Source organism: Lineus longissimus, chromosome 19 (genome assembly GCF_910592395.1).
Source record: "Lineus longissimus chromosome 19, tnLinLong1.2, whole genome shotgun sequence".
Classification (NCBI taxonomy): domain Eukaryota; kingdom Metazoa; phylum Nemertea; class Pilidiophora; order Heteronemertea; family Lineidae; genus Lineus; species Lineus longissimus.
This window is the reverse complement of record NC_088326.1, coordinates 6,627,119-6,641,228: the sequence shown is the minus strand read 5'-3', so window position 1 is coordinate 6,641,228 and position 14,110 is coordinate 6,627,119. Positions and strand designations below refer to the sequence as shown.

The 14,110-nt window shown below is 39.7% G+C and overlaps 1 protein-coding gene and 1 long non-coding RNA gene across 3 annotated transcripts in view; one reads left to right on the top strand and one right to left on the bottom strand.

Annotated features, from left to right (window-relative positions):
* The window catches only part of LOC135502945 (bifunctional peptidase and arginyl-hydroxylase JMJD5-like), a 58,219-nt gene that overhangs the window by 18,515 nt on the left and 25,594 nt on the right, over window positions 1-14,110 (top strand). For both annotated transcript variants that reach the window (XM_064796160.1, XM_064796161.1), the window contains one exon: window positions 12,019-12,151. In XM_064796160.1, the coding sequence (XP_064652230.1) occupies window positions 12,019-12,151 (133 nt within the window). The remainder of the gene's footprint in view (window positions 1-12,018; window positions 12,152-14,110) is intronic.
* LOC135502946 (uncharacterized) lies at window positions 7,329-10,163 on the bottom strand. The gene is made up of 4 exons (XR_010449840.1): window positions 10,074-10,163; window positions 9,562-9,689; window positions 9,048-9,339; window positions 7,329-8,834 (listed from the first exon to the last, which is right to left on the bottom strand). It is a non-coding gene; the product is annotated as an uncharacterized LOC135502946 (long non-coding RNA).

The following is a 14,110-nucleotide window of genomic DNA, read 5'->3' as shown; positions in this document are numbered from 1 at the left end:
AGACCAACAGACACTGACTACCTGCTAATAGTCTATGAATTTCATTGTCATAATTCAGAACAAAAACTTATCACCTTTGCTGACAATATTTTCAGAAGGTGTGTACATTCGTGTGTCCATTTACACTGCACGTGTATACGTGCTTTACTGTACATTTCTACAGGAGTGAGCAGGATGTACAGAAAAACGATCTCCAAAACTGTTGCTTTCAGCACTCGCGACACGTTAAGCGAGGTTTTAGCAATTATTTTCAGTGAAGGTATATCTCATGTGTAGAGTCTGGGTGATTTTGAGACATTCTTAGGTGTTTAAGGCGCACAGTTTGATAAAACTTGCCCGAATTCGTAATTTTTTTGATGAATGTATATCCGCCATTGCGGGGATCTGGAAACTTTCGGATGACAAGTTTGCCTCAAAAGATGGACGTGCACCCTATAATCACCCAAACTAACAGCGAATATATATTCTTAAGATCCTTTTCTTGACCTCTGATGAGTTAATTTTGTCTGATGCAGTGTTTCAACACAAATTTGAGGGCGATTACAATCACGAAAAAATCACACTCACCCAGTCTAGAATGCGTAGACGAAATGTCTGTTGGCTCTTCCATGTAGCGGGTATCCTCCCACCTGTTCAGGTCGGGACAGATCAACGTTGAGCAACTTGCCTAATCGGTAAAAACGCGGGAGGCAGTGCTATTACCGGAACGGTTCAGAACCGGCGATTTTCATCAAAAATCACCCGAAAACTAAAAACGTAAGCAACGGCTGCAAAAATAAAGTACACGTTGTTCGTTAGCAGGTTATGAAACGTAACCTAACCAAATTTCAGGTCGTTCCGTGCGGCAGTTTCGGAGATACGTGTCGAAAACCACATCCCTCGGGTCCTGGCGATCGGCTCAGTAAAAACAATAGACCATATCCACGGAGTTGTGGATATGGTCTAAATACATAATATTGATTGTGGTCGGGAGCAGAACAAGACCAGATTGGCCGCTTAATGCCTGCTCCCTTATGAATTACATGTAGTACAATGTTAATTATTATATACAGGATTTACAATTTAATTTACAAGACAGTTCTATTTTACAGTAAAGGAGTGAGTAATAACAGTTATAAGACGAAAAAAGTTTAACGAATGTCGCAAACATAGCAGTTGCGAATTTGGCACTTTTTATTATAGGAACCCAACATTTCATTTTTGTAGTATGTTGAAAAGGATTTTAAGCTAAAATTTGAGTGGAGTTTGTTTAGAGTTTGTTTTGAGAGAGAATTATATAATTTAGTTAAACTGTATCGTGGTGTCATTTTGGCATATTCGTGTCTTTCATTTGGTATTTTAAATTTATCATTAACTCTTGTGGGATAGTTATGAACATCACTGTTAAATGAGAAAAAATTGTGCATGAAGTACACTGGTAAATCCTTTTTTAAAAATCTATAGAGAAATTTTATTTCAATTAATTTGTGTAAGTCCGGTAGTTTGAGTAGTTTCAGCTTTATGAATAAAGGGTCAGTGTGACTAATAGGATGACTGAGAGTAATGGCACGAATAGCTTTCTTTTGTAATTTTAAAATTTCGTTGTGATCATAGCCCCAAGATAATATTTGATAGTTGAGATGAGCAGAGATAAGAGAGTGGTAAATCGTTATTAGAATTTTCTGTGGAATAAAATGTTTTAAATAATTGATAATGCCGGTTGCCCTTGATATTTTTTTTGAAATATGATTTATATGTGAAGTCCAAGTAAGATCCTTATTTATAAGTAATCCAAGGAAGTTAAACGATTCAACACATTCAAATTTGTAAATCTAGGATGCCATTAAAAATTTTGTGTGTTCGTTCAAAGATCATAAATTTAGTTTTTGAGATATTTAAAGATAATTTATTTACTTTTAACCAGTTTGCTATGTTTAATAGCTCGGTGTTTAATATGTGGTTTACCTTGGTAGAGAAAGAATGTAATTCGCTAAGTGAAGTTGTATCGTCCGCAAACATTACAAAATTGAAGAATTTACTTGCTTTGTTTAGATCATTGATGTAAATGGTAAAAAGGAGAGGCCCTAAGATCGACCCTTGGGGTACACCCGTTTTAATGACAGCATGGTCGGAGGTGTAACCAGAGAAATCAACATATTGACGTCTGTTGGATATATAAGTTTTCATGAGATTTAGAGCAGAGTCAGTAAGACCGTAAAGGCTAAGTTTATGTGATAAGATATTATGATCCAATGTATCGAAAGCCTTGGACAGATCCATAAATATGGCAATTGATTTCTTGTTGTTATCCAAGGTTTTAGTTATTCTATCAATTAACTCTGCTGCGGCGAGGTCTGTTGAGTGTTTTTTTCGGAAACCATATTGACTTTCAAAGATTATTTTGTCGTCGACGAGATATTTAGTGAGTTGATCATGTATGATTCTTTCATAGATTTTTGAGATTGATGAAAGAAGGGATATTGGCCGGTAGTTGTTAAATGAATCTTTTTCCCCTTTTTTAGCTCAGCTGACTAAGTCAGCCGAGCTTGTCAAATAAGTTGTTCAGTGGCGTCCGTCTGTCCATCCATCCATCCATCTGTCCGTTAAACCCATGGTGCACATTTTGTAACCGTAAGACCTAGAGACTTCAATTTTGCATTTCTGGATACTTCTGGTCAAACTCTACTTTCAAAACAAAATTTGTCGCCATTCGACCTACTTCCTGCGAGCGAGAGTGCATGAAGGAAACTGGCCTATATCGGCCTAGGAGCAGCAGAATTAGTCGAAATATGCTCTAATATTAAGATAAAATTCTTGAAAATCTATTTTATTGAGAAAAAGTTCAAAATTTTAACAGGAGAGGGCGCTACCTGCCTTTTAATTATTTCTGCCGATTCAAATTCCCGCCCGATGACGTCAGCCATCAATGAAGTCTCCTATTTGCCAGTTCTCAAAACATGGCAGCTACACAACAAAAGCAGTAGCTCCAGGAATAAATCACTGTTCACTTCAGCTTCGTAATCGATTGTACCCCTACTTTATTGTGTTTTGTGTGGTGTTCCTATTCAATCAACGATGTAAGGCCTTATTATGTTGGTTTTAATTGAGAAGGTGCATTATAAGCGGCGTACGAAATACCGAAGCGGAGACAAAATGGTGGCATGTTGTTTACGCTATGTGCAATAATCTTGGAGCTCAATGACACTCAAGTACCCAATTTTCTGCTTAAAAAGTAGTCTGGTAGGCGATATTATCACTAGTTCGTTTCAGTGGTAGTCATAAGGTCTTTAGTGACTAAATTCAGAAATTAGTTCTTGAATATTTGGCGACATTTCTGTGAAAACGATATCGGAAGTGCATGCTCTGTTCGCGATGACATCGCCGATGTATTTTGAAGTGGAGAATTCCCACAGTAGGCCTATGTGCAGTGAATCGGCATGATTCTGTTCGCCTATTATGTTTTAGTTCTACGATTCTTTCATGAGTAAAAAGTAGACATTCTAAGCAATACAATAATGTCACTCCCATGAAAATTGATTGGAAATTGAGGGAGCTACGGCATTCTCTTCGGCAACTGGCAGCGCTGAAAAAATACATTGCATACTGTACAATACCAAATGGCACATTTTAAAAAGCGCTCATTGGACAACGTAGGGAATCACCAGAAATGACGTCATCGCTGGTCTAAATAGAAAACTACGGTGGCGCAGTAGAGCACAAGAAAAGGTTTAGCATTAACTTCGTCATGCAAGCTTCAGCAACAAAACGATTTCTCATGAATGATTTATTTGATCATCATCAGCTTGTTTCCCCTGATAGATAAAAAAATGATTTACAATTTCCATCAAAGTTTTCTATTTTGTGTATAGTCACATGTTATTTAACTGGCAAGGAGCCAAGCAGTTTTGAATATTCGCGGGAAAATACTTCGTACTTGTAAACGAGGCTATGACAATGAGTATCCTCATTCATGGCATAAACTTCATGTTTCGGTAAATATTTTCATACGATGATTTCACCCGAATTATGGTCAGGATTGAGGAATGAACAGTGGCATAATTATGTCAACCAAAAACATTGGTACCGTAGTGAACGCAAAAGGATATCAAATACCATGGAGCATGCCATTTTCATGCATAATGAACTAAACACCGGGAAGATATTAATGATATTAACTCAGCTGAGCGCCAGGCCCTTGGGCCTCTTGTTAAATAACGGAATAACTTTTGCTATTTTAAGATTGTCTGGGAAAATGCCTGATTCAAGAGAGCGGTTTACTAAAGCTGTGACAATGTCAAGAATTTCAAATTTGCACATTTTTAAGAGTTTAGTGGATATACCATCCCAGCCACTGCTAGGTTTCGGATTTAGATTGTCAATTACTTTAGCAATATCCATTCGGTTTATTTTCGTAAATTGAAAGGTCTTATCTCTTTGATTATCCAGGTAATGTTTGAAATCAGTGGTGATAGGCTTTATGCTTTTTGAAAGTTGAGGACCGATATTTACAAAGAAGTCATTAAAACCATTGGCTATAACTGTTTTATCGGTTGTTTGTACATTATTTACACTGAACGAACTTGGTATTTGTTCACCCTTATTGTTTGATTTTTTCTTTATGATCGAGTTTATATTTGACCAGGTTTTTCTGCTGTCATTCGCACATTTGTTGAATTGCTCAGTGTAGTATGACCTTTTTGCTCCATGAATGAGTCGTCGTAGAATCTTATTATAATTTCTGAGTTGATAATGTCTTGTTTCATAGAGTTGACAGTTTCTTGGAGTTCCTTTAAGTTTTTTGTAGAGTTTGTCCCTTTTCGTAATTGATTTGACAAGAGCGCTTGTAATCCAGGGTTCCTTTTTATGTCTATGTTTATTAAACTTAACAGATATCAGTGGAAAGTGTTTCTCTTTGCACTTGGTAATTATGGTATGAAATTTATTGAAGCTATCATTTATGCTCAGCGTTGACCAAGTTGGATCATGATGGAGATTTGCTAGGGTTACACTTAAGAGTTCTTTTAAAATTCATAATATTTTCAGTGTTGAATTTCCTGAATTGAATGTGTTTAGGATTGTTAGTTTCATTGCAAATCTTCCGGTCATCTTTTATTTCCAGGAAGTAAGGTTGATGGTCTGAAAAACGATGGTTTAATATACCAGTTGATAGTGTTGTGAATGTCTTTGAGAATCGACATAGGAAGTTGTCAATGAGAGTTGCACTATGTGGGGTTATTCGCGTCGGTCGGGTTATTGTTGGATAGATTGATAGTGTGAATAAGTTGTCGATGTAATCATTGATCGCCTTTTTTTCTTTGGTTTAATATACCAGTTGATAGTGTTGTGAATGTCTTTGAGAGTCGACATAGGAAGTTGTCAATGAGAGTTGCACTATGTGGGGTTATTCGCGTCGGTCGGGTTATTGTTGGATAGATTGATAGTGTGAATAAGTTGTCGATGTAATCATTGATCGCCTTTTTTTCTTTGATTTTCAATAGATCAATGTTATAATCTCCTGCTAAATAGCATTCGCTATTCATGTTTTTGAAATTTACCATATATCGGGGGCTTATTTAATGATTGTGGGATAATACCCATGAAAAGTTACTTTTGTTCACCATCAAATGTCAAGTTCCCTCATCACTGTCACTGTCTTCATCCTCATCATCCTCATTAACCTCTTCTTGACTTTGATTATGGTTGTCCCTATTGTCACAGTTGACACACTCACAGAAATCTGTGCATTCTAGTTTGTTTTTCTCACAACTACACACATTAGTTTTGCACTGGCTTTTTGGCTCACCGTAGGGGAGTCTATACGATACCGCAGTGTCCGTCGTCCGTCGTCGTCGTCGTCGTCGTCCGTCGTATCCTAGTTCAAAAACAGTGGCACGTTTTTTAACCGCTAGGCCTATGAACTTAAAACTTTGTACACATGACCCCCTGGGTCAGATGACCCGTGACACTAAATTTCTGTCCGATCTGATTCTCTACTTGGCCACCAGGGGGCCAAATGTGGATATCTAAAAAGTGTGATATCTCGCTTATTAGTGACTTGTTTTCGATAAAACTTTTGTGGTAGGTACTCATAGCAAGGATACATCATATATCTTACGGGTTTTTTAATTTGATCTACTTTTCAAGGTCGCAGAGGTCAAATGGCGTGAATTGGCCGTTTGAGTGTAACTATGGCACGTTTCTCAACCACCAAAGCTATGAGCTTGAAACTTGGTACATATAACCCCCTATATCAGATAACCTCTGGTGCTGAATTTCAGCCTGATCTGATTCTTGACTTTGCCACCAGGGGGCCAAAACAGAAAAAGGAAGAAGTGCAATAGCCTGCTTATTAGCAAATTGTTTTTGATGAAATTTTTATGGCAGGGACCCCTAGCAAGGTTACCTCAGATGTTGCACGATTTTTCGGATTTGACCTACTTTTTAAGGTCGCAGAGGTCAAATGGCGTAAATTTGCCGTTTGAGTGTAACTATGGCACGTTTCTCAACCGCAACAGTTATGAACTTGAAACTTTGAACAAATGACCCCCTAGGTCAGTTGACCTTTTACACTGAATTTTGGTTTGGTCTGATTATTGACTTGGCCACCAGGGGGCCCAAACTCAAAACTCAAAAAGTGTGATTTCTCGCTTAAAGTTTCATGGTAGGTACTCCCAGCAAGGATACATCACATATCTTACAGGTTTTTGATTTGACCCACCTTTCAAGTTCACAGAGGTCAAAGTTGAAAACTTTACCGTTCTTGGTACGTTTTGTCGTTGTTTAATGTAAAGAGTTTTAATTTTGTGTAATGATGCATCTAAGAAGCCACTATTTGTATGCCAAGTTTCAGCCAGATCGGAATTCAAATATGGCCGAAATTGCATGTTTTGTGGGTTTTTCCTCGTATTGTGGCAATCCAAAGGTCGTGAGTTCAAACCCCGGTCAAGGACAGCCAAAAATATTTTTATTTTTCATCTTTTCCTTTTTTCTTTTCTGAGTTCTATCTTACATTTTCTTCATTTTTTTATTTATTTGGTGCCATAGATTTAATTAGGCGGCCATCTTGGAAATCGTTTTTTGCCGATTGCTGTAGTGTAACGAGTGATGAAATTGTTATGGTCAGGTGGATGTGTCTACATCACATATCACCCTGGTTTGTTATTTGACCTACCTGTCAGGGTCACTGAGGTCAAAGTTAAAAATATATTCACCGTGACCATTGTCATGGAGTGGCACGTTTCTTCACTATCATTTTCACCTAGACTCTACAAGCTTGGAACCACAAGTCTCGGATTCACCACTTGGCCAGGGCCGGCTCTGAACTGGTCACAGATGCATGTATAAATTATGAGAGGCCTACATACTGTAGCACTTTCTGTAACTGTCTACTAAAAATACTTACGGTGAGCACAATGGCCCCTGGCCGTTTCATCTTGCATTTACAGTTATTTAACTCAAGAATAGAGTCAGGTGCAGGGAGGAGATCCATCCACTTGATTTTGAGATTTTTATCTTCAACCCTCCATCCATGACTATCAGGACTTGGTACATCAGGGTTTGACTCCAGGCAGCGCCGATGAATGCCAGCTTGATAGTTGGCCCTCAAGAGATGTTTGAGCAAGGAGTCAAGATTAGGAGGGAGGGTGTCGTCCATGTGTTTGCCAGTTTTAAAGAGTTTGACCCTCGTTCAGTTGATTTTTGTCGACACTATGCCATACATAGATGAAACAAACTATTCAGCTAGTTCCTCAATGCGGTCCGAAAGTGGCAACTCAAACGAAGCACCGATGCCCACAAACAGCTCTGTGAACTTTGTTTCTGCGATTAAGAGCTTAAAACGCTTCAGCTTTCCCTTTCCGAAGAAAGCACTGACGCTGTCACAACCTGTGAATGTATGGAACCCTATCAGCGCCTCTGGGATGGAGGTGTGTATGCCTGAAAGGTGCTCGTGAATAGCCACAACATCCAACACTCGGCAAGCATTACCAGTTCCCGTTTCAAAGAGTAGCTTACAGTTCAGATCCTTGCTTTTTGAAACGGCCAAAACAAGCACATCGGTGTCAGGAGACTGAATTACAATATCTTTGGTACCGGTAGTTCTAGTGGCGAACAATGCATGGTGCAACAAGCGAGTGCCTGCCTCCTCATGTGAGCAAAACAACTCGTCCACTGGTGTCATCATTGGTACTGTCTCATTTCCATGAAATTGTAACTGATGGCATTGATCTCCATGGCCAACTGTTAAATCAAGTTCAAGTCCTCGGCCACTGTTCAAAAGTGGCTGGAGTGTTAGCAATAGTGTCACGAAGATGCATAGCAGTTGCAAAAATGTCTCGAGTATTTGGCTCCAAAAATGAACGGCTAGCAGCAATATCAACAGTATCTTCCTCTGTCTCAGTTTCTCTCTCAGTCTCAGTCTCAGTACCAGGCAACATCTCTTCCTGCAGGTTTACTTTCTCTTCCACAATGTCATGGGCACTCAATGATTCAACAAATACCAGTTCACTTTGAGTACACTTTAAAGCTTTAAGAAATACTATTTCAGGGTGTTCTGCTTTGAGACGTTTTTTGAGATTTGACGTGCGGTAGCTTGACGCGTCCATATTCTCTGTGCTTTTAACGAAGCCTCCGAATACTTCAGTCAGAGTTGTCAGTCGTAACACTTCTTTATTGACAACGATTCTTGGTATAACAAAGTCACTGCATAACGTTTTGAATGATTTCGTATACTTCGTATCAACAGGTCCTCGACTCTCTGTAGCACGTAAAAATCGAGTGTACGTAACGTAGCAACTATGGTGATAGCATACTTCTGCATCAACAGGGTCCACATTTTGTAAATGCAGGAGCAAAACCTGAAAATACAAAAAAGGGGAACTAGTGAGATACTTTCAGAAGTTTAGAAATTTAAAAGCACTTCACCCTCAGGACAGTAAACTAAAATAAGTGATGAATGTGTTGCTATGTTACATGCAGCCTATAAAGCTGTCGGATTAATACACACAGGTGACAACTGACAGCTTATATCTTAAATTCCTTTAAGATGTATGTTTAGTGTGTATGCATACCTCATCTTTCTTTTGTTTTGCACCTTTTATTAAGCATCCAGCTTGTAAGGTTTCACACTGGGACAACCGTTCTTCACACGACTTTTTTGTAACACGGTCTCGCTTGTGTTTTTTTTTTTTCGACATAGGATGCACTGGCGAGGAAGCACGTGAGATGTTCTCTGGACTCCTGGAGTAGCATCTTGTCTTGATGACCGGAGTAACATCCTTGGTCTAGTGTCTTCTTCGTCATCAGTTTCATGCCCGCTGTTTGATACGTCAGCCTCAACAGAATTGATCGAACTGGTGTGTTCTGCAATATATTTAGAAAACAATTACTAACATTTTGTATAATAGTCATACACACAAATCCTACAATGCTACATATAACAAGAGAGGCCTGAAAAGTCAATAGGTGCATCCTTATCTACCACTCAGGATGCAACTGTCAATGGTCAATGGTCCTCTTGGTCACAATGCCCAACACTCTTTACTCTAACATGTACTTAATGTTTATAACTTGACCTAAACTCACCATCGCGTTTCCGTTTTTCCTGGCGCTCTATCTTACTTTTGCACGTATAGCGTTAATAACACTCACGATGATACCCCCCATTCTCTGGTAAAGGTGGTATATTATCATCTCCCAACTCAATGCAGTGCCTGGAAATTGAAACAACATACAGAATTAAACACTGCCTTTTAGCCATTGGATTTGTCGATTTGAGATTGTGCAGCTGAGATTTATACATTACATATCCATACAACAATGGGCACACTTCATAAGGTACTAATCATGTATAGATTACAGGCTTGAATGGGCTGCAATTCATAGCAAAACATACACAAACTACATGCTATCAGGCCAGCTGTGCCAGAGGCCTATACATACAGTACATATACATGTATCGTGATTTGTGTACACAAAAACAATGCATGAATTGAATGCAGGCTAGTTTGTTTACATTCGTTTTTCACTTTTGACCCTTCATATTTGGTCAGTTACATAGCTCAAAACGGCTTCAGATGCCACAGTCTTCTTAATACCTATATATTCTCTCAATTCTAGCCATTTTTTGTACAAGTAATGAACTTTTCCCAGCTTAATTGAGAGAAATTGGTAATTTTTGTCTTGGCTTGGCACACATGCCACAACACCAGAGCCACCTGTAATGGAATGGTTCAAATTGTTGAATATCAAAAACATAATTTAGACACTGGAATAGAAGGGGTTAATGATTAGCTGAAGTAGAAAGGGATTTGAAATATTAAACTGGATTCAAGCTTTAGAATAAAATTCATTTTTGGCAGGGGTTTCGTCCAACTAATGCCAGGGGGCAGCACAGAGGAGAGCTTCTGTACCAGTAGACAGTTTGACTGAGCGTGTGAAATCTGAGGGTACATTTTTAAAAATCAATATTTCTCAAAATTTCCGTGGTGAACCCCACGCAAAATTTTCAGGGTAAGTGGCCCGGATGATGTATATTGACCCCCTAAAGCGGTTTGGTTTGAAACCCGGATTTGATATTTTTCGCTGATTTTTGAAACAACTGGAAAATGACTTAAAAAACGATACCGGTGTTGTGCCACATGCATAAAGCAAGCGGCCATTTTTTAATCCAAGTGCCCAGGTGACTTACCTCAATACATTCTACACACAGAGGGATAGGTTATAACCTCGTTCCTAGGTATTTAGTAGCCACCTATTCACATCTTTATTTCATGAAATAAAAACTGATTTTATGAATTAACAGGCACAAATTGCCAGTGGTAACAAGTTCATACCATCTCTTAAAAGGGTCAAATGAATTTACAAACAACTTTGAAGTAGTTACCAAGTGGGCGCAATGCAACTGAAAGATAAATGGTCATGTCTCATGGCGTTTCCTTGAGTAAGGATCTACCCTGTGACGTTTTGGTCAGACCTCGGCGTGCACTCACGTGGCGGGAAATGTCTTTCGCGCCTTCCAGGACTTGTGCGTACTGAAAATAATGAATAACGTGTTTTCCTACTATCTAAGAGCTGAAACAAAATTGGAAAAGTATCAAACACGTTCAGAAAAATAGTTTAATGAGGAACCAGAAGAAGAACAAACATACTGCAATAAAAAGCCGACAATTCCTTTATGATACCGGTGTAATGTTTTTGAGTGTTTCTTTTTTTGAGTGTTTCCCCTCATTGTTTGGGAACGCTCAAAAATAGATTGACGAGTTTTTCTGTGTATCCCCCCTATTGAAAAGTCATGGTCTCTCTAGCTGCCTATTGTTTGGAAACACTGACACATGGGAAACAACCACAGATGTTACACCGGCTCCAACCGCACACCAGACGCGATGGTGTCCGGCCCTATCATACACTCCTTCGTTATGGTCTGTTGAACATACATAGAACGACGTTTCTTGGAGGGTAGGAACTTTCCAGGGACGAATTATCCTCGGGGACAAATTTTCCGGGGACGAATTATCCTCGGGGACGAATTATCCTCGGGGACGAATTTTCCGGGGACGAATTTTCCTTGGGGACGAATTATCCGGGGACGAATTTGCGGGGACGAATTATCCGGGGACGAATTATCCGGGGACGAATTTTCCTGTAACCAGGCCAACCAGAGCGGCAGTATATACCATAGTGCCAAACTTTGGAATATCATGTCGATACTGAATAACACTGTGATGGTAACATTCAAACTGCAAATATTTGGTAAAGTAACACCAGCGGTAGACCGGACCGGCCCTTCCCATGCACTACTCCGGCCCTCTGCAAGTCGATGAACAGCGGAGCGGAGCGTAGCACATCGGAGTCTATTTCAATGGGCCACATATACCGGCAGCGTCAGAACGTGAACTATTCACAAACTACAATAAATTCGTTGTCTCGGAAATTAACACGAGAACATAGTTCCTTTGCTTGTTATAGTGCAGGCCTCATGTAGTGTATATCATGTACATTGTGGATGGATTGGTTTAATTTTGCAATCCCTTTTCTTTTTAGGATGACTTCACTGGCAGCAGTCACTCTGCTATGAATACAGAAATGGTCAACATGTACAAATATGAGAAGGCTGCCATCGCACCGTGGGAGTGGGCAACACTGAGACCAGGGGACTGTGTCTTCGTTCCTGCCGGTAAGACATTTTATCAGGTCCAGCGAATCCTTGCGCCATGCCAGTTGTTTTCAATATACTCCGCCTCTCGTTATTTTTGGAATATGACGAAGGAGTAAACAAGCAGCCTTTAAAAAAGACTGAAGGGGTGTTTCGAATTGTGGGCAGGGCAGGGACTGAAGTTTTTGCGCATATGATGGGGGCAATCTGGGCAGGAGTTGTTGAAATGTGATGTGGTATCATCAGATAAACCTGTCATAGATGTTTTCATTGTAAATCTATATAGGTAGCAGCGTTCAGGAGAAATTACCGACACAAATACTGTATGCATCGAATTAGCTGGCCACCACCAGGAGATCAAAATTCATCATTATACATGTTCTAGGATGACTGGGGAAATAGACGCATGATCAGTCACATAGGAATTTGTCCGCATTCAGTAGGCATATGAAGCTTAGGAATGCAATTGCGAATTGATCTATGATGGCTTATTGCTAGAACATGTATAATGATAAATATAGCCCTATTTTGATCTCCTGGTGGCGGCCAGCTAAATGCATGCAGTACTGTATTTACCGTAATTCAACTGTGTGGCGCACCAAATCAGGTGATTCGAAATTCCCGCCACGCTTACTCGCGAACTCAACTGGCTATCGATAGGCGCCAGCACCAACAATTTAGACGGCGCGGATTTTTTGGCGACTTAAGCTCTGTACACACTGACAACATTTTGGGAAACATGTTGGCCAACATGTTGTCCAGGTGCGATGTTATCGAAAATTTGGCCCTGTATACACATGACAACATTTGACAACATGTTGGGCAACTTGTTGTCGAATGTTTCCGAGAAATGAGGATTTTTGAGGGAATATTTTTGAGGGAAATTCATAAACAATGGAAGATTCCAAGAGAAGAAGATGTATTGTCGGTGGCTCTGCCATAATTTTACGTATCCTGATTGAAAGACGGCGAAGAAGACGTAAAGATGAGAAAAGAATGTGGACAAGACCATGGATTTATATGAGACACCAGCATGGGGCAAATTTTGTAGCTATTTCTAGAATAGCAGCTTTCTTTTTGTTCTTGTCTTTATATTCCCTGGATGTTGCATCCCATAAACAGGCACAACTTTCCCATACTGCAATAAGTTGTTCAACTTCACTCAGTAACCATTCCTTGCTTGAGGCTGCCATTTTGACTGGATCACATGGCTTAAGGTAGATCATGTGATTTGTGGCCTATTTCTGATTGGATAAAACTCGACAACATCATTAGCATCTCGGCAACAAAATTGATTTTGTATTATTTCGACAACATTTGAGCAACATTTGGCCAACATGTTACCGAATGTTTCCGAATGTTTCCGAACTGTACACACTGCCAACATTTTCGATAACATCGCACCTGGACAACATGTTGGCCAACATGTTTCCCAAAATGTTGTCATTTTCGGTAACATTTTCGGAAACATCTCGGCAACACACTTGGGCAACAAAAATTTGGCCCTGTATACACATGACAACATTCGACAACATGTTGGGCAACTTGTTATCGAATGTTTCTAAGAAAATGAGGCTTTTGGACGGAAATTCATAAACAATGGAAGATTCCAAGAGAAGAAGATGTATTGTCGGGGGCTCTGCCATAATTTTACGTATCCTGATTGAAAGACGGCAAAGAAGACGTAAAGATGGAAAAGAGTGTGGACAAGACCATGGATATATACGAGAGACCAGCATGGGGCCTACCACTGTCTCCTGTCTACTGTCATCCCATAAACAGGCACAACTTTCCCATACTGCGATAAGTTGTTCCACTTCACTCAATAACCATTCCTTGCTGGAGGCTGCAACACTCTGCAACAAAATTGATTTTGCTGCCGAGTGTTGTCCAGTTTTATCCAATCAGAAATAGGCCACAAATCACATGATCTACCTGAAGCCATGTGATGTAGTCAAAATAGCAGCCTCCAGCAAGGAA